Below are 21,481 nucleotides of genomic sequence, written 5' to 3' on the forward strand. Positions count from 1 at the left end.
TACATATCATACTTTTTAAAGAATAATGAAGAAATTTAAAAATCTTTTAAATGGAAATAAAAACAGAATCAGAATAAAATATACCAAAGAAATTTTACATGTCCTTAGCGACTTTTCTTTATAATGCTATATAAATATATTTATATATTATACAATTTCATTTCTTAAAATTGTACACAATTTTTCGTTAACTTAAAGTTTTGTAGAAATGCAAATTTTTCAAGTCATAAAGATTAATTTAATAAAAAGTTGCAAATTATTTTTATATGCGAATATAATGTAAGATAGATTTAATAAGAATAAAAATGTGTTAAACGTGTACATACCTAAAATTGTATTGTAATAGGTAAAAACCTCAATACAATAAAGAAGCATAATACAATATATTTAATAAAAATAACATGAAACATTAAACTTTCAGTAGGTATTAAAAATAATTATTAATAAATTTAAATATTCTTTCTTTCTTATTTTATTTTATATTTAAAACGTAAAAGTTATACATACGTATTTATCTATTTATATATCATTCGTTTTCTGATAAAAAGAGATTAATATTTTGAGAGTAAGTGTAATAAAATAATATAAAATTATTATACTTTATCCTTGAAAATATTTCATTCTACATGAGATGTACGATCATGAAGTTGGAAGTGCTAGTTATATATGATATATCATTCGCAATTGAGTCTATTCTTATAATCCCTTACTATCGATTCTTCGCATTATAATAGAAGCGATGCGTTTGTATGTTACTTGCCTCAGTTCGATATAATACTTGTTTTACAATTTATCGACTTGAAATTATTTTGATTATTGCTCCTGTAAGACTGCTGTATGCATTTATCATGTTAAAATTTGAATTTTTAGTATTTTATTATTATTCTACTACATACGGAGAAATATTTTTAAGTCTCATGAATATATTTCAGAAATCAATTCAAAAATCTCAGCAGTAAACAACATCCCTATATTTTTGTAACATATATTGTATATACATACATATTTGTAATTTTTATCAAATAATAATAATGATATCACCAATTACATACATGCTAAATTACATATAGTATGTTGAATAGATAAGTATAATCAAGAAAATTTTGTTTATTATAGTAAATGTAAACCAGATACATATTTTATATTTTCATGCATAATCTGTATTTCGTCATGTTTTTAGAACACTATGGTGCTTCAGTTGGTATGGAAAAATTGTACTATATGAATATTATATTATGTATACCTACTGTAATACCTTTTTTACTTGTTTTAATAGTTAGATATGATAAATCTCATTATTATTATGATGATAGTAATAAAGATATTGATTCAAAATCTGTGCAATTTCGATGTTCCAATAATTTTTGTCCGGTTAAGACTCTATGTATATATTATAGCTGTGCAATAGTTTTTATGAATCTTAACCAAGATAATTCAGGATTCATGTTTAAATTAATTATTTCGTATATGTATATATATATAAAAATTTGCTTTTATTTGGCTTTATGCTCTCTGCTTTTTATGTGGATTTTTTGTAATATTATATTTGATTGGTTTTCAATCGGGACGAATGATGGAAGTTAGTATATGTACAAAAATGTATAAAATGTATAAAATGAATTTTGCGGTTGGTAACCTTTGAAGTTTCGTAACCTTGGTTAAGAGTATTATGATTGCGCATGCGCTTGGACACGCAGCCACGCGATAACTGTCTAAACATAGTGAATCGTTGCGATGTTGTTAGCCGGTTTGTGCGCCTTTTTTTAACGTTAGTGGAGTGGAGAAAATATAACGTAGTTAGGTATATAGTTACATATTCCGAAATTAATAAAGACGGTCTCGTTTAATTGTAAGAAAATAATGGTTACTACTATGAAATTATCTCTTGGTTCAAGATGTGTCAAATATCTGATGTTCATCTTCAATCTCCTCTTCGTTGTGAGTAATTTTCATTGTTATAATAATTCTTAATTTTTAAGTACTTTAATAAGTTTACCGTCGTACGTCGTTTCTCGAAAATTGTTCAAGATATTGAATTATTTATTATATTGAGGAAACGATAAAAAGTTCTGTTTTAAACATCTTTTGATTATGGAACCATACTGAAAGCACAGCGTAGTTTAAAAAGTTATCATAATTAGATGGTTCCGCATGATCTTACTTCCTTTTGATTTCTTAAATCATAGAAATCCCGTCGAGGCGATATCCCGATGTAACGTTATGTTCTTTTTCATAATTTACTTTATTTAAGACCACAGAAGACTCGCGTTAATTTCATACTAACCTAAATATAACCTAAATATCGATATAAATATCGATATAGATTCTAAATTCTATGAAAGCTATTAGAATAATATAATATCATAATAGAATAATTTACATATTACAATAATTAACATTTAATACTTTTAACGTTTTTAATATTCAACATATTAAATATGTTAAGTATAATAAACTAATTACATATTGATAGAAAATTAGTTGATAGATCTGTCATAGTGATATGATCTTTTTTTTTTCGTATATGATGACATATTTACGTCTTGTTTTCCTGTTCTTAAGTTACGTATATATGTAGACTTCTACCAAGTAAACATGTATATAAATATGTCGCAGTAAAGTACTGCGTTTTGCACTCATACAATGAATCATGAATACCAGTTAAAAGATGAAAAGACGAAAAACACGTGAACTGCACATATATATATAATATATATATGTATATACAGCTAGTTTGTATACGTATAGATATCTTTTATCTGTATTTTTTAATAATTTTATTACATTATGATTTAATTACATGCGTTGTATGTTATATAATGTTATTTAGCAAAATCTGAATAGTAAATTTCTGTCTGTTCATATCATCGTCGCTAATGACAACATAGGTGCAGTTGAAACCTATATGAAAAAAGAAAGGATAGAAAAATATACATTAGTAGCATATAACAATCTACATATATATGTATACATATAATATAATGTAATATAATATAATATAATATAATGTAATGTAATGTAATGTAATGTAATGTAATGTAATGTAATGTAATGTAATGTAATGTAATGTAATATATATATATATAAAGCTATAATACAAATATAACAAAAATCTTGTTTTCATTGTATGAAAATATTTATAATATTTGTTTGCAATAATTGTTATAAATGAAAACAAATTATGCCGATAGAGTTATTGACATTGATATCAACCATAATGAAATAAATTTATCCTTTTAATTATGAAATCTATGTACATTATGCGACGAGGCAGCATATTGTACTGACGTGCAATCTGTTTTAAAACTTTTAAAGATACTAAAAAATCGTTTTATATAAATGAAAAAAAAGACGCTGCGGACAGGATTCGAACCTGCGCGGGTAGAACCCAATGGATTTCAAGTCCATCTCCTTAACCGCTCGGACACCGCAGCAATTGAAATTTCCGTTTATTTTATAAGAATATTAAAAACATAATTGAAGTAACGAATATTTGAATATTATACGATACAATAATACAAAATAAAATTTTTAACTTGAATATTTAATTAATTGACTAAATTAATTCAACGTTCATAATTTAAAAAAATAGTTTTTAATTACTTGAGAAATTATGTAGGATTGATATATACACGCAGTAATAATAGTTTTACATAGAATGTAATAAAAAACGTAATAGAATTAGTTGACAAATTTGTTAAAATAATTATTTGTATTATCCTTTTTGCAATGTTTATTTTAATGTTAATCGATACAGTAATTTTTATTAACAGTAATTTCCTTGTTTTACATATTTTTAAAATTCATTTCGGCCTAAAGACCCCACAATTTACATTTACATTTTTTACATAATTTATTTTTACATAATTTTTACATTTACATTTTTACATAATTGTATTTACAATATAATTTTCATTTCTTTACAAATCGTTAGTGAAAGTATTTCATTTTTATCAATGTGTGTCTAGAGGGATTTTATGAACGTCCAAAGCAACCGCATTTTTTTAAAATCATGGCTTCGTATTAGCCTCGTTCCCCTGTCAGTTAGTAATTGGATATAAAGATCTTCTAATCTTATTTTCTGTTGATTCAATTTGCAATGTAAACAAAGCTAAATAATTTATATATGAGAAAATATGTCTAAGAATAAATTTTTATTTAAAATAGGGATATAGGGAAAATTTAAAGCAACATCTTATAGCAACGTCAATAAGCTAACAGAGTATTTTATATAACAAATGAATTTGAGATAACCAAGACTACCGTTACAATAAATGCATGTTCTAACGTAAATAAATTGTTGTCTGATGAATAAAATATCTGAAGATCAAAACATACGTATGCGTATACTCATAAAAGTCTATTGTATAGGTATTTTATTATTCTGATATACATATATCTACGAGGATACGTATCCACTGTAACCATAGCCTAGCAACCTAGCCTAACCTCGGAACAGTCTGACCCTAATTTGAATGATACTTTGTAGAACTTGAAGAAAGCCGGCGGGTTCTTTTAAGAACTTACAAAATGTGAATTTAATCACACGACGCTAGAGTGGCGTCGGCAATCATTAAGCGCTTCATTCGCATCAGCGATAACAATACATTCAGTATATGTTAAGTCAGGTACTGGGCGAAATCGCTTACGCGTAATCCAACGAGAGCATTCATAGTAGTAGATAGTTCGAGTCAAATGAAAATCTGTGATCCGATTTGTGAATTCCTCGGTAAGATCTGAGATTTCGATTGATCGTGACCTGACGATACCTTTGACCGCTAGCGTGAATCAGGCTTTAATCGTTGAAAAGCGTCGCCGATCGTTATAACGTTAATGTTAAAATAACATTACAATTCATCTAAGCCTATATTATAATTTATTCGAAATGAGAAAAGTGATGATATGTGTAGAAAATATGTGTGTATTCTTATTTTCAGATCACGGGTATAATCTTATTATCCATTGGTATTGGGATTCATGGAGTTTATCACAGTTATCAACATTTCCTGGATAATAAATTTTTATCTGTTCCCTCTCTGCTGATTGCAATCGGTGCAATTATATTTTTCATAGCCTTTTTCGGATGTTGCGGCGCTGTACGCGAAAGTTATTGCATGATAGTTACGGTAATTTATATTTAAATAAACTTTTATACTTCTTTGTACTAGTTTTTCAAATTTCTATTAGAATCGAAGATTACTATAGGTAACGTAACTCTAAGTAATCTCTGAATGAATAGTTTCTTAATAAATAAATTTGGACTTTTATTTAGTTGATAATTTTACAGGAAATGGCACATCTCGTCGATTTCCATGACCTTGAAATATGTTGTGAAGGTCTACATTGTGAACAATTTTTTTTCCATACATGTAACCATCATTCGGCCTTTGTTTCCAAGATACTCGCAAAAATCTTGAATTAAATTTCATCGCCATTACACTCCATTCTGGCATATTCTGGCTCATTGATGTTAATCACCTTTAAGATAAATAAAAAAAAGATACGTGTATGCGTTATAGGTTGGCCGAGCGGTGGTAGCGACATATTTCAAGGTCATTGAAATCGGTGTAGTGTGCCCCTTTCTCTATAATTACCCTTGTTTTACGACCATATTATCGATGTTCCTTCTCTTACATCTTTTGTCACGAGACATCTAGCATCAGCTTAACGAAAATGTTATACTGGTAAATGAAACTAAAGTTTAATAATAGAATGTAATTCCTTGATTTCAGTTCACGTCGTTGTTGGTGGTCGTTTTTATTTTGGAATTCTCAGGTGGTATATCTGGATACGTTCTAAGAGCCAGGGCGTCCTCGATTATTCAGAATAAGATGCGAGATTCAATGCAAATGTATAAAAACAGTTCAGAAGTGTTAACTGTTTGGGATAATCTTCAGCGCGACGTAAAGTTTTTTTATTCTTTTAAACCTTTTGATTCTTTTTCTCTCAGTATATGTATAATATTTATATTAGTTATTTGTACGGAAATTCTAATTCTTGAAAAAAGCGAGCTTAATACTTAGGAATCTTTAAATTAGCAATTTAGCTTAATGGAAGCTTAATTAAGGTACTTGTAACACGACAATATATCTTGAAAGTAAAATACGCTAATAATCAAAAGTCATATTTGCTAAAGAGGCTGTATTTCTACTTTCTACGCGCGCCCACTGGCGTACAATTTAGAGATGGACAATTTAGGAATAGCAACCTCATATTATATACATATTATAATTGTATAATGTATACGTCGTACGTAAACGGAGTCGCAGCTGAATCTTTTCTTTAAAAAGGATCCTTCTAGCCGTTTTAAACAATATATTAGCCTTTTAACAACTTTGTAAGAACTGGTTCTTTTGCAATTAATCAAAAAATCATTCTACAACGTCCTGCTATAGGGATTATGTGTTAAAACTTTCAACTTTGGAGATGAACAACTCCATTTTGGCAAGGCTGGACTGTTCAAAAATTAAATCATGTAAATATACAGATAATGCATTAAACAAAGTATCATCAAAATTTCGAGAAGATTGTAAGAAAATCGATCTATGCTACAAATACCTTAAATAACAAATATACATATCAGGTTCCTCGCTTCAATTTAGGCAATCATACAAACGAATATTATTGTAGTTCGATTGTTGCGGTACAATAAACGCGTCTGATTGGGTAACTATTGGACACATGGACGCGAACGACATTCCTGCCTCGTGTTGTATTGATGGAACAGGCGTAGAACCGAAAAATTGCAGTCTTACGTCAGCAGTGGTACACCAGGGTTGCTATAATAAGTTCCTTTCTTTCGTTAAATCTCATGCTATGCAACTTGGTGGAGTTGGACTCGGCATTGCTTTCGTTCAGGTAATCATTACATCACTGTTTGGCACTGATAGTGGCATACATTTGAACATTGAAAATTTTCGAGAAGGCGCTTTTTAAAATTCACATTTTTCAAAATACTAAATATAGGCCTTATTAATATAACTAGCCTGTGACGCAAAACTGATAGAATTATAAATGCAATGCCGTTTTACATGATAAAAACAATTCTACCATTATAGCGAATTTGAAATTTTTTGAGTTGCGCCACTATCAATATCAAGCAGCGGTATGTGTAAATGAAAAGTAAAAAGTAAAGTAAAATGCGAGAAAGCAGAAACAATTGAGAAATTTAAACGAAGATTATAGATTGATATAATTTTTCTTCTATGCATGATAGATATTTGTCAATTTCAAACATGAAGATAGTCCATCATGTCAGTTTGTTATTTGTTTCAGGCGATGGGAATCTGCTTCTCAGTTTTCTTAGCTCGATCGATTAGAAACAGTTACGAGTCGGTCTAATATCTTTTCAGCGATTTGAGGACGTATCACGTACATCATGATAAAATGAAGATTAGAAATTAATTCTAAATGAAAGCTATAATCATAGTCCCATTTAAGAAGCGTTAAATGAAAAAGGTATTTTACGTTTCTAGGATTTACTATTATATTATGATCAAAGAAGCTATTGAATATGGTATGAAGATTGAAATATCTACATATTTCCTTTGTTTTCAATAATTAATGTTTAATGAAAAAGCTAGTCACGACAAATTATGTTCCTCTCGAAACCATCTAACTTTTATTTGAAACATTTTTCATTAAAATCATTGCTTGTACATTGTACATTGTAATCGAAGTGGATCCAGTGACGTGCATTTTGGCATTCTAAATCTTGGTTTACAAATATTATATATAAATTAATATTCTACTTACAATCCAAGTTGACATCATTTCGAGCCTAAACACAGCTCTCATGCACTTTGTCTTCCCGAAAGTGCCACAAATTACACGTTTCAGCACTGGGCACGTGAAAACTTTAGCTTTCCGCTGATTTTACGCGACATACCCTATCCACATACAGGATGTTTTCCTAAAAAAAGAAAAAAAAAAAGGAAATAATAATAATAATAATGGCCTCGATACATTCGAAAAAATGGCCACAGAAATAGTTCTGTCGTACATCGTGTCCTTCCTTTCTTTCGGAACTACTCAGATTATGCTTTATACATTTTTCAATATCATTCAAAACGAAGGAGACATTTAGATATCCAGGTTTTAGTATCCCATCCTGTCTACCGATGCATATATCTTCAGTAAATATAATACAAAAGTTTTGCGATCTCTATCGGAAGAAGTAAAATGTTGTGTATTCAGTTTGTACATGAAATAAAAGAGTAGAAAATCATTTTTCGTTATTTTATTAAAAAAAGACAAAACAAAAACTTCGTTGTACGTATAATGTACGTATTTCCTTGTATGCGTGATGAATATATGTGCACGAAGGGAAAAAACTACATTTTTAATTTAAACATTATTTGTTCGATGTTGTAAAGTAATTTAAATGAAATTTTATCATCTAACACAATGTGCCACTGGGCTGTCTTTTACCATTTTTCCCATCAATTTTCTTCTTTTTTTTCCATCACATATTTGACATAGTTCTTCTTTGTTTCTATGTGTATTATGGTTTAGTTTTGGACAACCTACTCTATTACTTGTATAAGATAATTGCTATTTTACTGGTCGTTTCCGCTTGAATCATGTAAGTTTATTAAAAAACGAATTTGATATAAAAGAAGACGATTAGAACGCTTGAAGCAGCTTAAAGGGAATTTGAGCGAAGAAACGGTTCTTGGTTTGAAATAAAATCAAGCACGGTTCGTAATACTTTTCAGTGTATGAATAATGAACGTGTGCTGAATTACATACCCACACGATAGGACGCATGAGTCATGATCTATGTTTTCACGCATGGGCGTAGCGGCTGGTCGATGTGCCAATGCCGACCATTTGCAGGTTCTTTATGTTACAGCTTGATGCCTAGCATTTTTCTAAATGTCACACGATGTAAATTTGATAATTACGTGACCTACGTGATATATATATATATATATATATATATATATATATATATATATATATATATATAGCTATATTTAAGCATACAATAAAAGTTGAAAATCTCTGAATATTAGTATTGTTACAAGGGAGATATAAAAAACACAGTTTGAAACATAAATGTCGAATCGATAATGTCACTAGTAAAGCGGCAATTGACTGATAAATCTTGTTACACAATGAAATATTATGAACAATTTATAACTTTAAGCTTTAATTATGCAATATACTATATATCGAATACTATGAATAATATTATATACAATACATCATGCAAAGGGGTGTGGGAGTGAATGGTATGTAAAAGAATGGATGTAAACGATTGAGAGTATGTAAAACCTACAAGTAGTTGTGACAAATGGATAAACTGTAACTATAAGGTAAATTAATGAAAAGAAAAAGAAAATAAAAGTTGAAAATGGTCCCATTGAAATTGAATTATTGAAATTGAATTGAGACTTATTATTATCATAGATCAGCGCTTTTGAAACTTTCTCCATTCGCATCCTCATTTTACCCGGAAAATTTTACGCAAATCCCGTTATATACGTAAAAAGAAGCATAACATAAATATATCAACGTTCTTCGGAATTCAATCGTCAATGACAAAGACGTCGTTTTGCAACAAACATGTAGTACATATAAAGTGTTATAAGCGTGTTCATGTTTATGTAAAAAGGAAATTTTAGAAATTGCTGAAAATTCTATCCTAATTCCAAGCAAAAATCCATTTAAACGATTTTTTTTAAAAAGCTGGTGTTTTATACTTATGTTGATTAATAACTTGATGAATTTTTGAACCTTTGACCCCTTAATGACAGATGATTGATATTTTTCATTTCACTGGTCTTGCGGCAGTTGCAACAATTTCCACGAACTCATATTTCTGTTACGCGATCTTATATGAAATCGGGAACCATAGTTTAGGAAGAATACAGAGAATAGAAAATCACATCGACAGGGGTAAAAAAATGTACAGAGTTCTATTTAAAAACTCTGCCATCTCTTAGAAAAACCATGCAATCTCTTAGAAAAAATGAACTTGAGAAAAAATTCTTTCTCCCATTACATGTACCCCTTGAAATAGTTCAACTTTGTTCTGACAAGTCTTTTTGTATAATCGTAAATAATTAGCTGATTAATTAGCTGAGACACCTTATTCTATTAACAATAGTAATGATATAATCCTAATGCTAATCCACGTATAATCTAATCCACGTATAACAATGTACTTAACGTGTTTTCTTTAGTCGAAGTTGTTATTATATTAATACTTAAATTCCTCTGGCTTTATGCAAATGTTTTCAAGGTTTACGTTGCTTTCAATTTGCAATAACTAAAACATCGAAAATTCTATTGCTACAGTGACGATAACGATGACATAATATTACAATAGGAAATTCTAAATTGTGTGTTACCGTATTGAATCAAATTCTTTAGTCGAAGCTCGCAGCAGAATTAATCTTTCTTTTCACGATTTAATGATTTTGTTTAGTCAACTATTATATTTATTATAACGTGTGTTTCCGCGAATACCTACAAAAACAGACAAGGACGAATAGGTGTTGAGTAAAGAGAAGGAAAGGAGAGAGATAAAGAGAGAAAGAAAATAAACGGATAGATGCTTATAAAAACAAGTAAGCAGCGCTACGTGTGTCGTCGGTACGTATGCCGCTTTATCAGTAGATAATACGATACATCGAATCAAGTTTAGGTGTTTCTACGTTCAGTTCCGTAGTGCACCTGCGTGAAAGAGGATTCTCGGACACCAAAATGGCTGCCACACACCTCGACGTTGGCCTACGTTGCATCAAGTACCTGCTTTGCGCGGTTAACTCCCTCTTTGTGGTCTGTAGCCACATTCTTTTATTTTCTTTTCGCCTATTCTTCGAAGATCATACGTCGCGTTTATTAGATACGTACAAAACCGATTTCTACCTCGACCATTAACCAAATAAATATTCGTTCGATCACATCGATATTGATATTTCTTTTCATCCATTTAATCGTGAATTCACACTTTTCACAAAGTGTGTTCACTTTTCTCATTTTCTTTCCGATTCTAAATGCATCCTCGTGCGTTATTTATAATTTTCCACCGATATTGCGTTCTTAATCTTTAATTAATTAATCAAGTAACAAGTTACGAATTAATCAAAGTGATTAATAATTAATGCAACGTAACCTTCCCGTCGGTATATATATTATGTATACATATTGAAACATTTATGGATAAATACGAAACAAATAAATAGGAAAATAGTAACAAATGCTAGGTAGACATAATGCAATTTATTTATTTTCACATATTTCTATTTGTTTCACTATTTTCCTTCAAACAGATATTCACACAAGCATAAAGTGAAAAATCTTTATGTAGTATATCGAGTATAATACATATATAATTTCCGATAAGGTACGATCAATTATATATCAATTATAAAATTGTTACAAAAAAACGAACAAAATACCAAAATAATTCAAGATATTTGAAAATAATCGGCTAACCTAGTATGTAAGGTAACAATTGACCTATAATAGTCATTTAATAAATGTGATCTACGTTAGTATAACGTGCGAGAAGGTGCCACCTATTTTAGTAATCCTTCAGGAATAGACTGATTGTGTAATTAATTAATTATTTTACATTAGATCCGTGGATTTTACTTTTTTTAGCCGTCTGTATCTTAGTGAGTTGTTGATCAAACTGCTGGCTAATGTATTTATGCGTGCAACGGAAACTTGAGTAGTTGCATCCTGAAATGTAGGCGATTAAATGGGCAAGTAATAAGTAAGTACACGTTAATCGAATCGCGAGGAAAAAATGAGAACGATAAACGGGGTCGAGGTTGACTACGACGATAACCATGGCGACGTCGATTTTCCCTATACTCGGCCCTGAGATTCAACAAGTTAAGTCGGCCCTCGATATAGACGCGGATCATAGATCTACTCTGTTGTTCGGACGTACAAGATCGATATCGGCTAGGTGAGGTCGTCCCTGATGAATTATTACCGTGCAGTAGGTCTGCAACGTCGCGAACCATCAATGTCTGTCCCTTGTCGTCCCCTCTTCCTTTCTTTCGTCATTTTCTTACTCGCTTACATTCGACAAACTCCATACAACGGCTAACCGGTAAATTAAAAAAGGAAAAGAAAAGAAGGAGAAAGAACAGCAATACATAACCTAAAAACAGCGATACACAATACATTGCTTACTTTTCTTGCTTGCTTTCTATATGAATAAAAATCATCAAGATACTAGGATATGAATTTTACTAGCTACGGAAATTCGCTCCTTTATAAAACGGAAATAATGTGGTTTCATTGTTCAACGATAAAAAAATTGTATGAAATAGATCTGCTGTTTCGTGATAGAATGAAAATTCTCATTCTCCGCGATTGGCATCAGAATTGGTAATCGTTATCTTGCAAACGTAAATGACTTGTCTTATCAGCTCAGATATTCTTGTAGTCTCATTGGTGACGATAAGCGAATTCCACTGTTTTCTTTCTTGTAAAATGTTGCATTCAGCGGAAAAATACGTATACGCTTTTTAACTGATATTATACGATAAGGGGTTCGACAGCCCCTATTTGATGGACATACATATATTTGTACGGCCTACATACTGCGCAAATATCGTTTAATTACAACCACATTAGTATCATTAATAGGTTTCGTAACTTTTAAAAGCTGATATTATTAATTCATTGAGTTTTTAAAAAATAAATATCTTTGACTACTTTTTTCTTTATATAACGGAAATTTTATTCAATCCAAAATAATATTAACCTAGAAGTGGTAATTTTAACATTTTGCTCCATTATACTGTAAAATCTAGATAATTAGATCATTTTTCGCTATATCTTAAAATGTTTCGTCTATTTTAGGAATAACGATGAAATACGTGCTCTTGTTTTTGAAAATGAAATTGTAATAAAGAACTCAGATGCACATATAAATTGCAAGTTCTAATTAATTTGTTTAACTGAAATTAATATTCTTGTAATATCTTTGCTACGCGTGCCAACTGCTAATTTTAATATAGCGCAAATTAAACATTTTGTTCAATATTTTGTAATATCTAGAAGAGATCACGTGAAAAGTGATGCATATTATTTTCCCAGATTTGTTAGAAAATAAAATTTTTCTGCATATTGTACTACAATATCGTTTGTGCTAACGTACAAAATTTTTATTTTGCCGATGTATAATTTATTATTATTTCCCTTTGCATTTTTATGCATATACTATTAATAGTGCATAAGGGAAATGAATTTTTTAAATCACTTTGGAAGTTGCAGGTTCAAATATTTTTATCATCCAAATCATTAAAGTTATTGCAAGAATGATTGTTGCTCTATGATTAACTATAAGTATCGTAGTATATCGCTAAAGAAAAAGAAAATAAAATTTGTTTTAACACTTGTTTGTATTGTTAGATTTTACGTGTACAATAATTTTAATATCTTACATTTCTTAAAATTCAATACGAACAATGAATGTTTGTAAGAATATAAACTTTTCATGTTAGCGAAAAATGTACTTTATATAAAGCACAGATGTGATTATAATAAAATTAGATAGAGCTGTACTATAGTAAAGGAGTTACATCATACCTTAATTGTCGGTTCCAATGAAAGCCCTTTCGACGATGACTCGACTCTATTCGATTCCACTTTGTACGAGTGTGCCTACTTAAATCATATTAATTAAAAATAAAAAATTTGGAACATAAAGAATTGATATTATCATCGGCGACATTATAATAATATCAACAATGCCAAAAACTTTGTCATTGACGTTAAAAATTAACAAATATATATGAAATATTAAATCCAATCATGTATTTATCTATATCTATATAAAATACCAATGTGTGCACATTTTTAAGTATTAGTTAGGAATTTTACGTTCAATTTCATTGATATGAAAATACATTATATATATGTATATAAGTAACAATTTGATAGAGTACTCAACTACTATGAATGCTTTAATAATTCTTAGTAAAATAGTTATTGCAATTAATTATCTATATATGAAATAGAAATTCGTAATTTAAAATAAAAATATAAAAATAATTTAATTTTCTCCAGTAATATTTTTCACTTATATTATTATAATATTATGTTATAGACCCAGATCTTAATTTACAAATCCTACATTTTTTTATAAAATTATAATAGAAATTATTTATTTATAGTTAACGGGGATAATGATAATATCCATTGGAACAACAATTTATGCTGTATATGAAGATTTCTCCCATTTTTTGGATCCTAGCTATTTTTCTCCAGCAACCCTCTTAATCATTGTTGGGATATTTGTTTTTATAATAGCTTTCCTGGGTTGTTGCGGTGCTCTTAGAGAGAGCACCTGTATGGTTCTTGTGGTGAGCATCCTAATATTTCTTTTTCTCTATTATGTGAAGGTATCGTATATTAAAATTTGAAAAATTTTATGTTATCCCTCTCTTTCTGTTTTATATATTTCGACTTTGCTGGAACAATTTTATCCGTTATTAAATTTATTTATCTAATACTAATTTGTTTATTTCTCATTTAATATGTAACAAATAATAAAAATATATTACTATAATTGCGTAGTTCGCAGCATCGCTTTCATTAGTTCTTGTCTTGGAACTGATCGCTGGGATTGCAGCTTATGCTCTTCAAGATGGAATAAAAAATCTTCTTGCTGACAAAATTAATGCGACCATGCATCAATATGAAAAAAATGACGAAGCTAGGAGTGCCATTGATTTTCTACAATCAAGAGTAATATTTCAATTTCTCAATATTTCAATTGTCGTCTGTCAAAATTACGGATTTGTTAAACATTTAACAAATGTTGTTTACATAATAGAATATATTATTCAACAGCTCTATTGTTGTGGATACAATGGATACGAGGATTGGGAAGCACAAGAAATGACTATTCCTTCATCTTGTCCTTCGAGAGATAATGAAAATATTTATGTAACTGGATGTATCAAACATCTTTCAATTATCATTCACAGGAGTGCCCTTTATATTGGTACTGGAGCTGTAGCTATTGCTCTTATTCAGGTTAGTATTTATTATATTTATTCCTAATTCGACATATAATTTAAGATATACTTTATTACAGTTTGATATTGTAACAAATCTAAAATAAACTTAAATTAGTTGACATATCAATAAAAATGTAATTTTTCGGTTTTAATCGAGCATTTCATACATTCTAATTTATTTTTAGTTAACTGGAATAATGTTTGCCTGTATGCTAGGCCGAGCAATTAGAAGACAAAAAACAGAAAGGGAGAGACGTCGATGGGAATTAAGAGAGAGTTTAGTTAATGGCTACCAACCATTGGGAAAATCAGATCCCTTTACCACTTTTCCTGTTGTTTACATGTCCTCTGAACCTTTGAAGAATTCATAGAATTCTCTACTTTTGTTATGCATTCTTAATATGAAATAATTTTATTTATATTAAAATAGTATCTTTCAATTTTTTGAAGTTCTAAAAGTCAATATCTTTATTTTGTAAAGAAAATTGTTTGTTATATTCCCTTCTTCATTTCTTGTTAATTAAGATCGATTTTTATATATTGCTCTAAATTTAATATTTTTTTTCGTCAGTTTCTTTTAGAAATTAAATACCTAATAGTGGATATCTAATTTCATTTATTATCACGTTTCTATAAAACTGTAGCTGTAGATATATATGTATATATATGTGCTTATATTTACTTTCTATATATATATATATATATATATATATATATATATATATATATATAGAAGGATTTAATATATTTTCATAATACATAACGAAACGTACAAACATTTCGTACAAATTTTATATTACATACTTTATTGGAATAAATTATTTTCAAACCTTAGTCACACTTCATTGAAAGACCGAAGCTCTCTTTAAGAGTTCTTTGACTATTTCATTATTTGTTGAGGTGCATAAATATGGAGGAGTTAATTCGCGATAAGCCAAACAAATTCGCTTAGAAGTTATATCTTCTCTTAAAACACAATGTTCCCATTTATACCTATAAAAAATATAGAAGAGAATCTAGTAATTATGTAAATAATGCAATGAAATTTACATTCATTATATTCTATTTTATCTATGTTATAAAATACTTTCTCAAGTTGTACCTGACAATTAAAATAATTGTATAATTAAATTTGCCAAACAATTACAGAAATATAATACGATATAGATGTTTAAGTACTAATTTGCCATGTCTGTAAGAAAATTTTCTTGCCTTGCACTATCATATAGAATCATAAGCGATCCCTCTGGCATTGGCAGCCTTACAACGATATCTTTATTACTTTCATTTTTATCATTTGTATCAAATTCGAAGCCTTCGAGTATAGTGGAATACTCTGCAACGCTTCCTAAATTATATTTTGTATCTGGACCATGGTAAGGACTCATTGTTAAAACTGAGTTACCCATGACATTCACAGTAACTATTCTTTCACCCCAAATCCAGCAGTCATCGATATGTGGATCTATCGAAGCTCCTCGTAGCGGATCATACTCTAAAGTACATTGTTCTACCGTTTGGAAATTATTAAGCATGGGTACTTGGCAAAATTTTTGTTGCACAAATTGAGTAGACTTTGGAAAACCATCAAAGGAACCCAACTGAAGCTTTCTTTTCTTGAAGTTGCATTTTGGACCAAAATTCTGGAATTTTTAAATTATGTCTTAAATCTTCCTATCTTATCTATTAATAAACTTTATCGATATTTCAAAATTTTATAATAATAGATGTAGTTATATATTATACTGTTTGAAATACCTGTTTTCTTCTTCCACTCTGAGAAACTTCCCAGGGTATTTTTTCAAGCGCGTTCTTCAATGAATTAATTTCCCAAGGATTTAGAAAATCTAGCTTCATATAAAAGTGAATATAAAACAATAGGTTAAAATTAATTACTTACGAATATTATCTCAAATATAAATAATAATAATAAAATTATTATTCTAATAATACTTTTTATCAAGTTCTCTTCACTAAAAAATCTTTTACTTCTTCTTTTATAATTGATGGTTGATAATCTCTTGTTACATTCTTAAATGTAAATTAGTTTGAAAGGGAAAATTAACGAATAATATTACCATGAATTAGAAATTAAATAATGGAAGGATGTATCGGATACAGGTAAGTAAATACCTTTATATATACACCAGGAAATTCTATGGCAGTTCCTTGATGATACGGATGATTTTTGTAAAGATCAGCATCCCAACCAGGCCACGATTTGTCACAGTTTGGACAATATACATAACTAGAACATTTCTAAAATATTATAATCCATAATAGTTAATAAGACATAGAAACAAATTTTAAATGTTATGTGTATAAATTTAATAAAAAAGTAAATTATCTAGTTCAATAACAATGTTACCTTTTATATTTTGTACATAAAACAGTAACTTTGTATCATATATGCTATTGCCTACATTAAAAATTGCATACTTGCGTTAGAAAATCATTTGTTTCATTGACGGATAAATTAAATAATAAATAAATAATTTAAATCTTTTATAAAAAATATTAAAAATAGCAATGCTACCAAATAAATTAATTGTCCAAGTATATAACATAATAGAAAACTTATTTGTAAAAAAGACAAACTTTTGGGACATAACCTCAAAATGAGTCTTAAGATTGGGTTTCACAATCTTATGTTCAGTTTCGCAGAGAAGACAAGATCTTATTCCCTTGCAACCACAAGATCGCACTGTTTCCATCCTTTAATAAGTAACAAAGAACTTAAAAGTCGCTAAATACTTATTTCGAACTATATTCATATGTACATATGTATACATATTTTAGACACATAGTACGTGAAAGTCAGGAAACTAAAGGACAATGTCGATGCGATAGCGTAAGAAGGGCAATACGTTGATTGGGTCTTCTATACGTGTTAACTTTATTCGAAATTACTAGAATAGTTTACTATCGACTATAAATCTCCTCGTTTATAATAATACTTTCATAATAAACTTTTCAACTGATAATCTTTTTCAATCTTCTTTTGACAAAACATTAGCACCTTGCCAGGTGTATACCAACAGGTGTACAAAGACTTCCGTGCGAGGTCATTTGTGTTTCAACCACCGTACAATGAACATCGAAGAATTGAACTTTTTCGAATTAAATTATCAATTTATAACATTTGCGTTATTAATTTGTAAGATTCAAGCTATTAATTTACAACATTTAAACTATTTTTTCCTAACAATTTACTATTAATTTATTAACTAATTCAATGAATTAATTTATTAACATTTAAACTATTAATTTGTAACATATAAACTATTGTAGTATCGTGGACAGATTGTCTAAGAAATATCGGGTGAACTATAAACAATTTTGCCGACAGGCCGGAAGGGTCGGGAAACTTCAATGGGTCAAGCGGCCCATCAATGTGTCGTCGGTCCTTCAATCTAGTGATTACGCGGAAAAAGGCGACGTGATCATGATCGCGGACGGTTACCGAACACGTACGTGGTGGGGGTATGAGAAGAACAAAGGGATGCTTAAGGAAGAAAGGCAAATTAATCGGCAGTCGTTAATTGAGAGTCGAATTGTGAGGAAGTAGTTAGTTGCGAATCGAGAGTCGAGCTGAGAGAGTTGAGTCGAGACAGAGTTGCCGAGTTGTTATGAGTTGTAAACTATTAGTTGTGAGTTATTAATTATCAATCTAATTGTCTCAGTTATATCGTATTACTACATTAAGTTCACGTTAAATAACCATCGTTTCCTGTTTAATCCACTGTAAGTAGATCCATCTATCAATAAATTTATCATATAGGATAGAAATCTTTGGAAATTCTAATTTCTAATATTTCTGAATAAATAATCCTATACTATTAATTTACAATATTTAAAACATTAATTTATAACATTTAAACCATTAATTTGTAACATAATTTATAACATTTAAACTATTAACCCTTTGCGGACGGGGCCGCTCGACGAGCGAGCGTCGCTGTGGACGAAAGGTATTGGCGCGCGCAGTTGAAAATATATACACGTTGAACGTTTGCGTTATTCATTGTCGAGGTTTATTATTATTTTCATCAATATTTAATTCATCATCATTGTCACTATTATTAGAAAGATTGAAACACCTGAGCCGATTCATTATTGAACGGTGTTCGTTTCCACTGTCTGAAGCATTGTCGTCGTCTTCTATCTTGTCAGGTTCAAAATAATGTTCGTCACCACTATTATTACTATCGAATATGTTCTTTCTGAAACGTTTAGGCATCGTGTATAAGGTATTATAAAAAATATATAAAAAGCTTTCTGATTCATCTGGTAATGCCAAAGATTGAAATTTGTTCTAACTCGACTATCATCCTGCATCGCAAGTTTACGTTAAACGGAAGATAAGATTTTTGAAGATCTAAAATCTTCATAACATAATACTGTTTAGTTTATTATACCCGTGTCCAAATACGCATAAAATTATCGCTCGGAAAAATAGAAGTAACGCCAGCCATTTCTAAATAACTGTCCGGAACTGTGAACAGATTCGGGCAGCTATATGTCGACACGCGTCCGCAACGGTAAAAATACTTGGGCGGCTATTTGCCGACACTCGTCCGCAAAAGGTTAATTTAAAACATTTGGAACATTAATTTATAACTTTTAAACTACCCTTTGCACTCGACCGCCTTTTCGGTTGGGCGTAGCAGCAGCTCGAGACGATTTTGCGCGTATATGACGAGTGTATTGTGGGTAATATAAAATGATTTTATATAAAAATTAATTTAAAAAGACATTATATTTTAATAATCCATATATATTTACATCTTTGAACATATAATTTTTTAATTTTCTTTTGTATCTTTTTTTACGATAATTTATAAAACATCTGCCAAGATACATCCTTGGCTTGTCGGGACAAGTATCGTAATAATAAGTTGTTTCGTGCTTTGTTTCGGTAAGAACACATATAACAATACTTTTTTGTTCTTGTTAAAATTACATGAAGCTTTCCATTTAACCGAATTTCATCACAATTAGTAGTCGATCTCGTGGTTGTCGAATATCTCCTCTTAACTGGTCTATTAAAGCTTTTGTAAATCGCAGGTGGTTAAATGACTTTTCGTTTTTTTGTTTTTTTTTACAGAATATGTGAATTAATTAAACAAATTTCCAAATCCATTTTTTTAGACATTTTTACAACATTTAAGCCATTAATGTTCCTTTAAGCTGTTTATTTACAACATTCAAGCATTTAATTTATAACGTTTCACCTATCGATTTAAAGCATTTAAAATATTAATTTACACCATTTAAATTACTACGTTTGAGCTGTTAATTTAGAGCCTTTGAATCATTAATTTATAACATTTACGCTATTTATTTGTAACATTTAAACCATTTATTTACGACATTTAAAAGGTATATTTGTGATATTTGCAAATCGTTTCTGTTTGATCGACCGTTGGCATCTTGTCACGTGTATACCAACAGGTATGCAAGGAACACATTTACCTTCGTGCGAGGTCATTTGTGTTTCAACCACCGTACAATGCAGGTCGAAGAATTTAACGTTTACGAATTAAGTTATTGATTTACGACATTTAAAACATTAGTTTATAACATTTAAACTGCTAATTGGTAACATTTGGAACATCAATTTATGACACTTAAGCTATTAATTTGTCGCATTTAAAATATTAATTTACACCATTTAAAACATTAAATTACAACGTTGGAGCTGTTAATTTAGGGCCTTGGAATCATTATTTATAACATTTACGTTATTTATTTGTAACATTTAAACCATTTATTTACGACATTTAAAAGGTACATTTGTGATATTTGCAAATCGTTTCTGTTTGATCGACCGTTGGCATCTTGTCACGTGTATACCAACAGGTATGCAAGGAACACATTTACCCTCGTGCGAGGTCATTTGTGTTTCAACCACCGTACAATGCAGGTCGAAGAATTTAACGTTTACGAATTAAGTTATTGATTTACGACATGTAAAACATTAGTTTATAACATTTAAACTGCTAATTGGTAACATTTGGAACATCAATTTATGACACTTAAGCTATTAATTTGTCGCATTTAAAATATTAATTTACACCATTTAAAACATTAAATTACAACGTTGGAGCTGTTAATTTAGGGCCTTGGAATCATTATTTATAACATTTACGCTATTTATTTGTAACATTTGAACCATTTATTTACGACATTTAAAAGGTACATTTGTGATATCTGCAAACCGTTTCTGTTTGATCGGCCGTTGGCATCTTGTCACGTGTATACCAACATGTATGCAAGGAACACATTTACCCTCGTGCGAGGTCATTTGTGTTTCAACCACCGTACAATGCAGATCGAAGAACTAAACTTTTACGAATTAACTTATTAATTTATAACATTGCCGTTATTAATTTGTATCATTCAAGGTATTAATTTTCAATGTTTAACTATTGTTTTCTTACAGTCTACTATTAATTTATAACCATTGAAGTTATTAATTT

At 29.6% G+C, this 21,481-nt stretch overlaps 2 protein-coding genes and 1 non-coding gene across 8 annotated transcripts; 1 reads left to right on the forward strand and 2 right to left on the reverse strand.

Moving 5' to 3' along the window:
• Window positions 1–1,664: 1,664 nt before the first annotated feature.
• On the forward strand, window positions 1,665–15,439 carry LOC117165982 (CD63 antigen). Of its 4 annotated transcripts, XM_076625815.1 has the most exons (6): window positions 1,665–1,801; window positions 1,896–1,938; window positions 4,938–5,126; window positions 5,733–5,903; window positions 6,631–6,858; window positions 7,276–8,227. In XM_076625815.1, the coding sequence occupies exons 1-6, from the start codon at window positions 1,680–1,682 to the stop codon at window positions 7,339–7,341; spliced, it is 819 nt and encodes a 272-aa protein (XP_076481930.1). In that variant the 5' UTR covers window positions 1,665–1,679; the 3' UTR covers window positions 7,342–8,227. The 4 variants fall into 4 exon arrangements, with proteins under 4 accessions (XP_076481930.1, XP_076481931.1, XP_033205417.1 ...); XM_076625816.1 differs by lacking the exons at window positions 4,938–5,126; window positions 5,733–5,903; window positions 6,631–6,858; window positions 7,276–8,227 and adding exons at window positions 14,151–14,339; window positions 14,554–14,724; window positions 14,830–15,015; window positions 15,185–15,439 and having other exon boundaries at window positions 1,702–1,938; XM_033349526.2 differs by having other exon boundaries at window positions 1,703–1,938.
• Window positions 3,353–3,434, reverse strand: TRNAS-UGA (transfer RNA serine (anticodon UGA)). The gene has a single exon. It is a non-coding gene; the product is annotated as a tRNA-Ser (tRNA).
• Window positions 13,358–17,841, reverse strand: LOC117165980 (alpha-ketoglutarate-dependent dioxygenase alkB homolog 4). Of its 3 annotated transcripts, none has more exons than XM_076625813.1 (8): window positions 17,598–17,841; window positions 17,133–17,247; window positions 16,758–16,850; window positions 16,212–16,642; window positions 15,830–15,992; window positions 14,806–15,038; window positions 14,541–14,712; window positions 13,358–14,447 (listed from the first exon to the last, which is right to left on the reverse strand). In XM_076625813.1, exons 1-5 carry the CDS (start codon window positions 17,711–17,713, stop codon window positions 15,842–15,844), a joined length of 906 nt encoding a protein of 301 aa, XP_076481928.1. In that variant the 5' UTR covers window positions 17,714–17,841; the 3' UTR covers window positions 13,358–14,447; window positions 14,541–14,712; window positions 14,806–15,038; window positions 15,830–15,841. The 3 variants fall into 3 exon arrangements, with proteins under 3 accessions (XP_076481928.1, XP_033205413.1, XP_076481929.1); XM_033349522.2 differs by having other exon boundaries at window positions 17,133–17,258; window positions 17,612–17,839; XM_076625814.1 differs by lacking the exon at window positions 14,806–15,038.
• Between the last annotated feature and the right edge of the window lie 3,640 nt (window positions 17,842–21,481).

The sequence above is a fragment of the Bombus vancouverensis genome, chromosome 17 (assembly GCF_051014615.1).
Source record: "Bombus vancouverensis nearcticus chromosome 17, iyBomVanc1_principal, whole genome shotgun sequence".
In the NCBI taxonomy this organism is placed as follows: Eukaryota; Metazoa; Arthropoda; class Insecta; order Hymenoptera; family Apidae; genus Bombus; species Bombus vancouverensis.

What these genes read in the sequence shown, in the direction of transcription:
- LOC117165982 (XM_076625815.1), top strand. Translation starts at nt 1,680, where the DNA reads ATGCGCTTGGACACGCAGCCACGCGATAACTGTCTAAACATAGTGAAT. An exon ending in AGAAAATATAACGTAGTTAG is followed by an intron (nt 1,802 to 1,895) that starts GTATATAGTTAC and finishes TCTTGGTTCAAG; the next exon opens with ATGTGTCAAATATCTGATGT. An exon ending in TCTTCAATCTCCTCTTCGTT is followed by an intron (nt 1,939 to 4,937) that starts GTGAGTAATTTT and finishes TCTTATTTTCAG; the next exon opens with ATCACGGGTATAATCTTATT.
- LOC117165980 (XM_076625814.1), bottom strand. Translation starts at nt 17,713, where the DNA reads ATGGAAACAGTGCGATCTTGTGGTTGCAAGGGAATAAGATCTTGTCTT. An exon ending in AGAGTGGAAGAAGAAAACAG is followed by an intron (nt 16,643 to 16,757) that starts GTATTTCAAACA and finishes TAAAAATTCCAG; the next exon opens with AATTTTGGTCCAAAATGCAA. An exon ending in ATTCTATATGATAGTGCAAG is followed by an intron (nt 15,993 to 16,211) that starts GCAAGAAAATTT and finishes TATTTTTTATAG; the next exon opens with GTATAAATGGGAACATTGTG.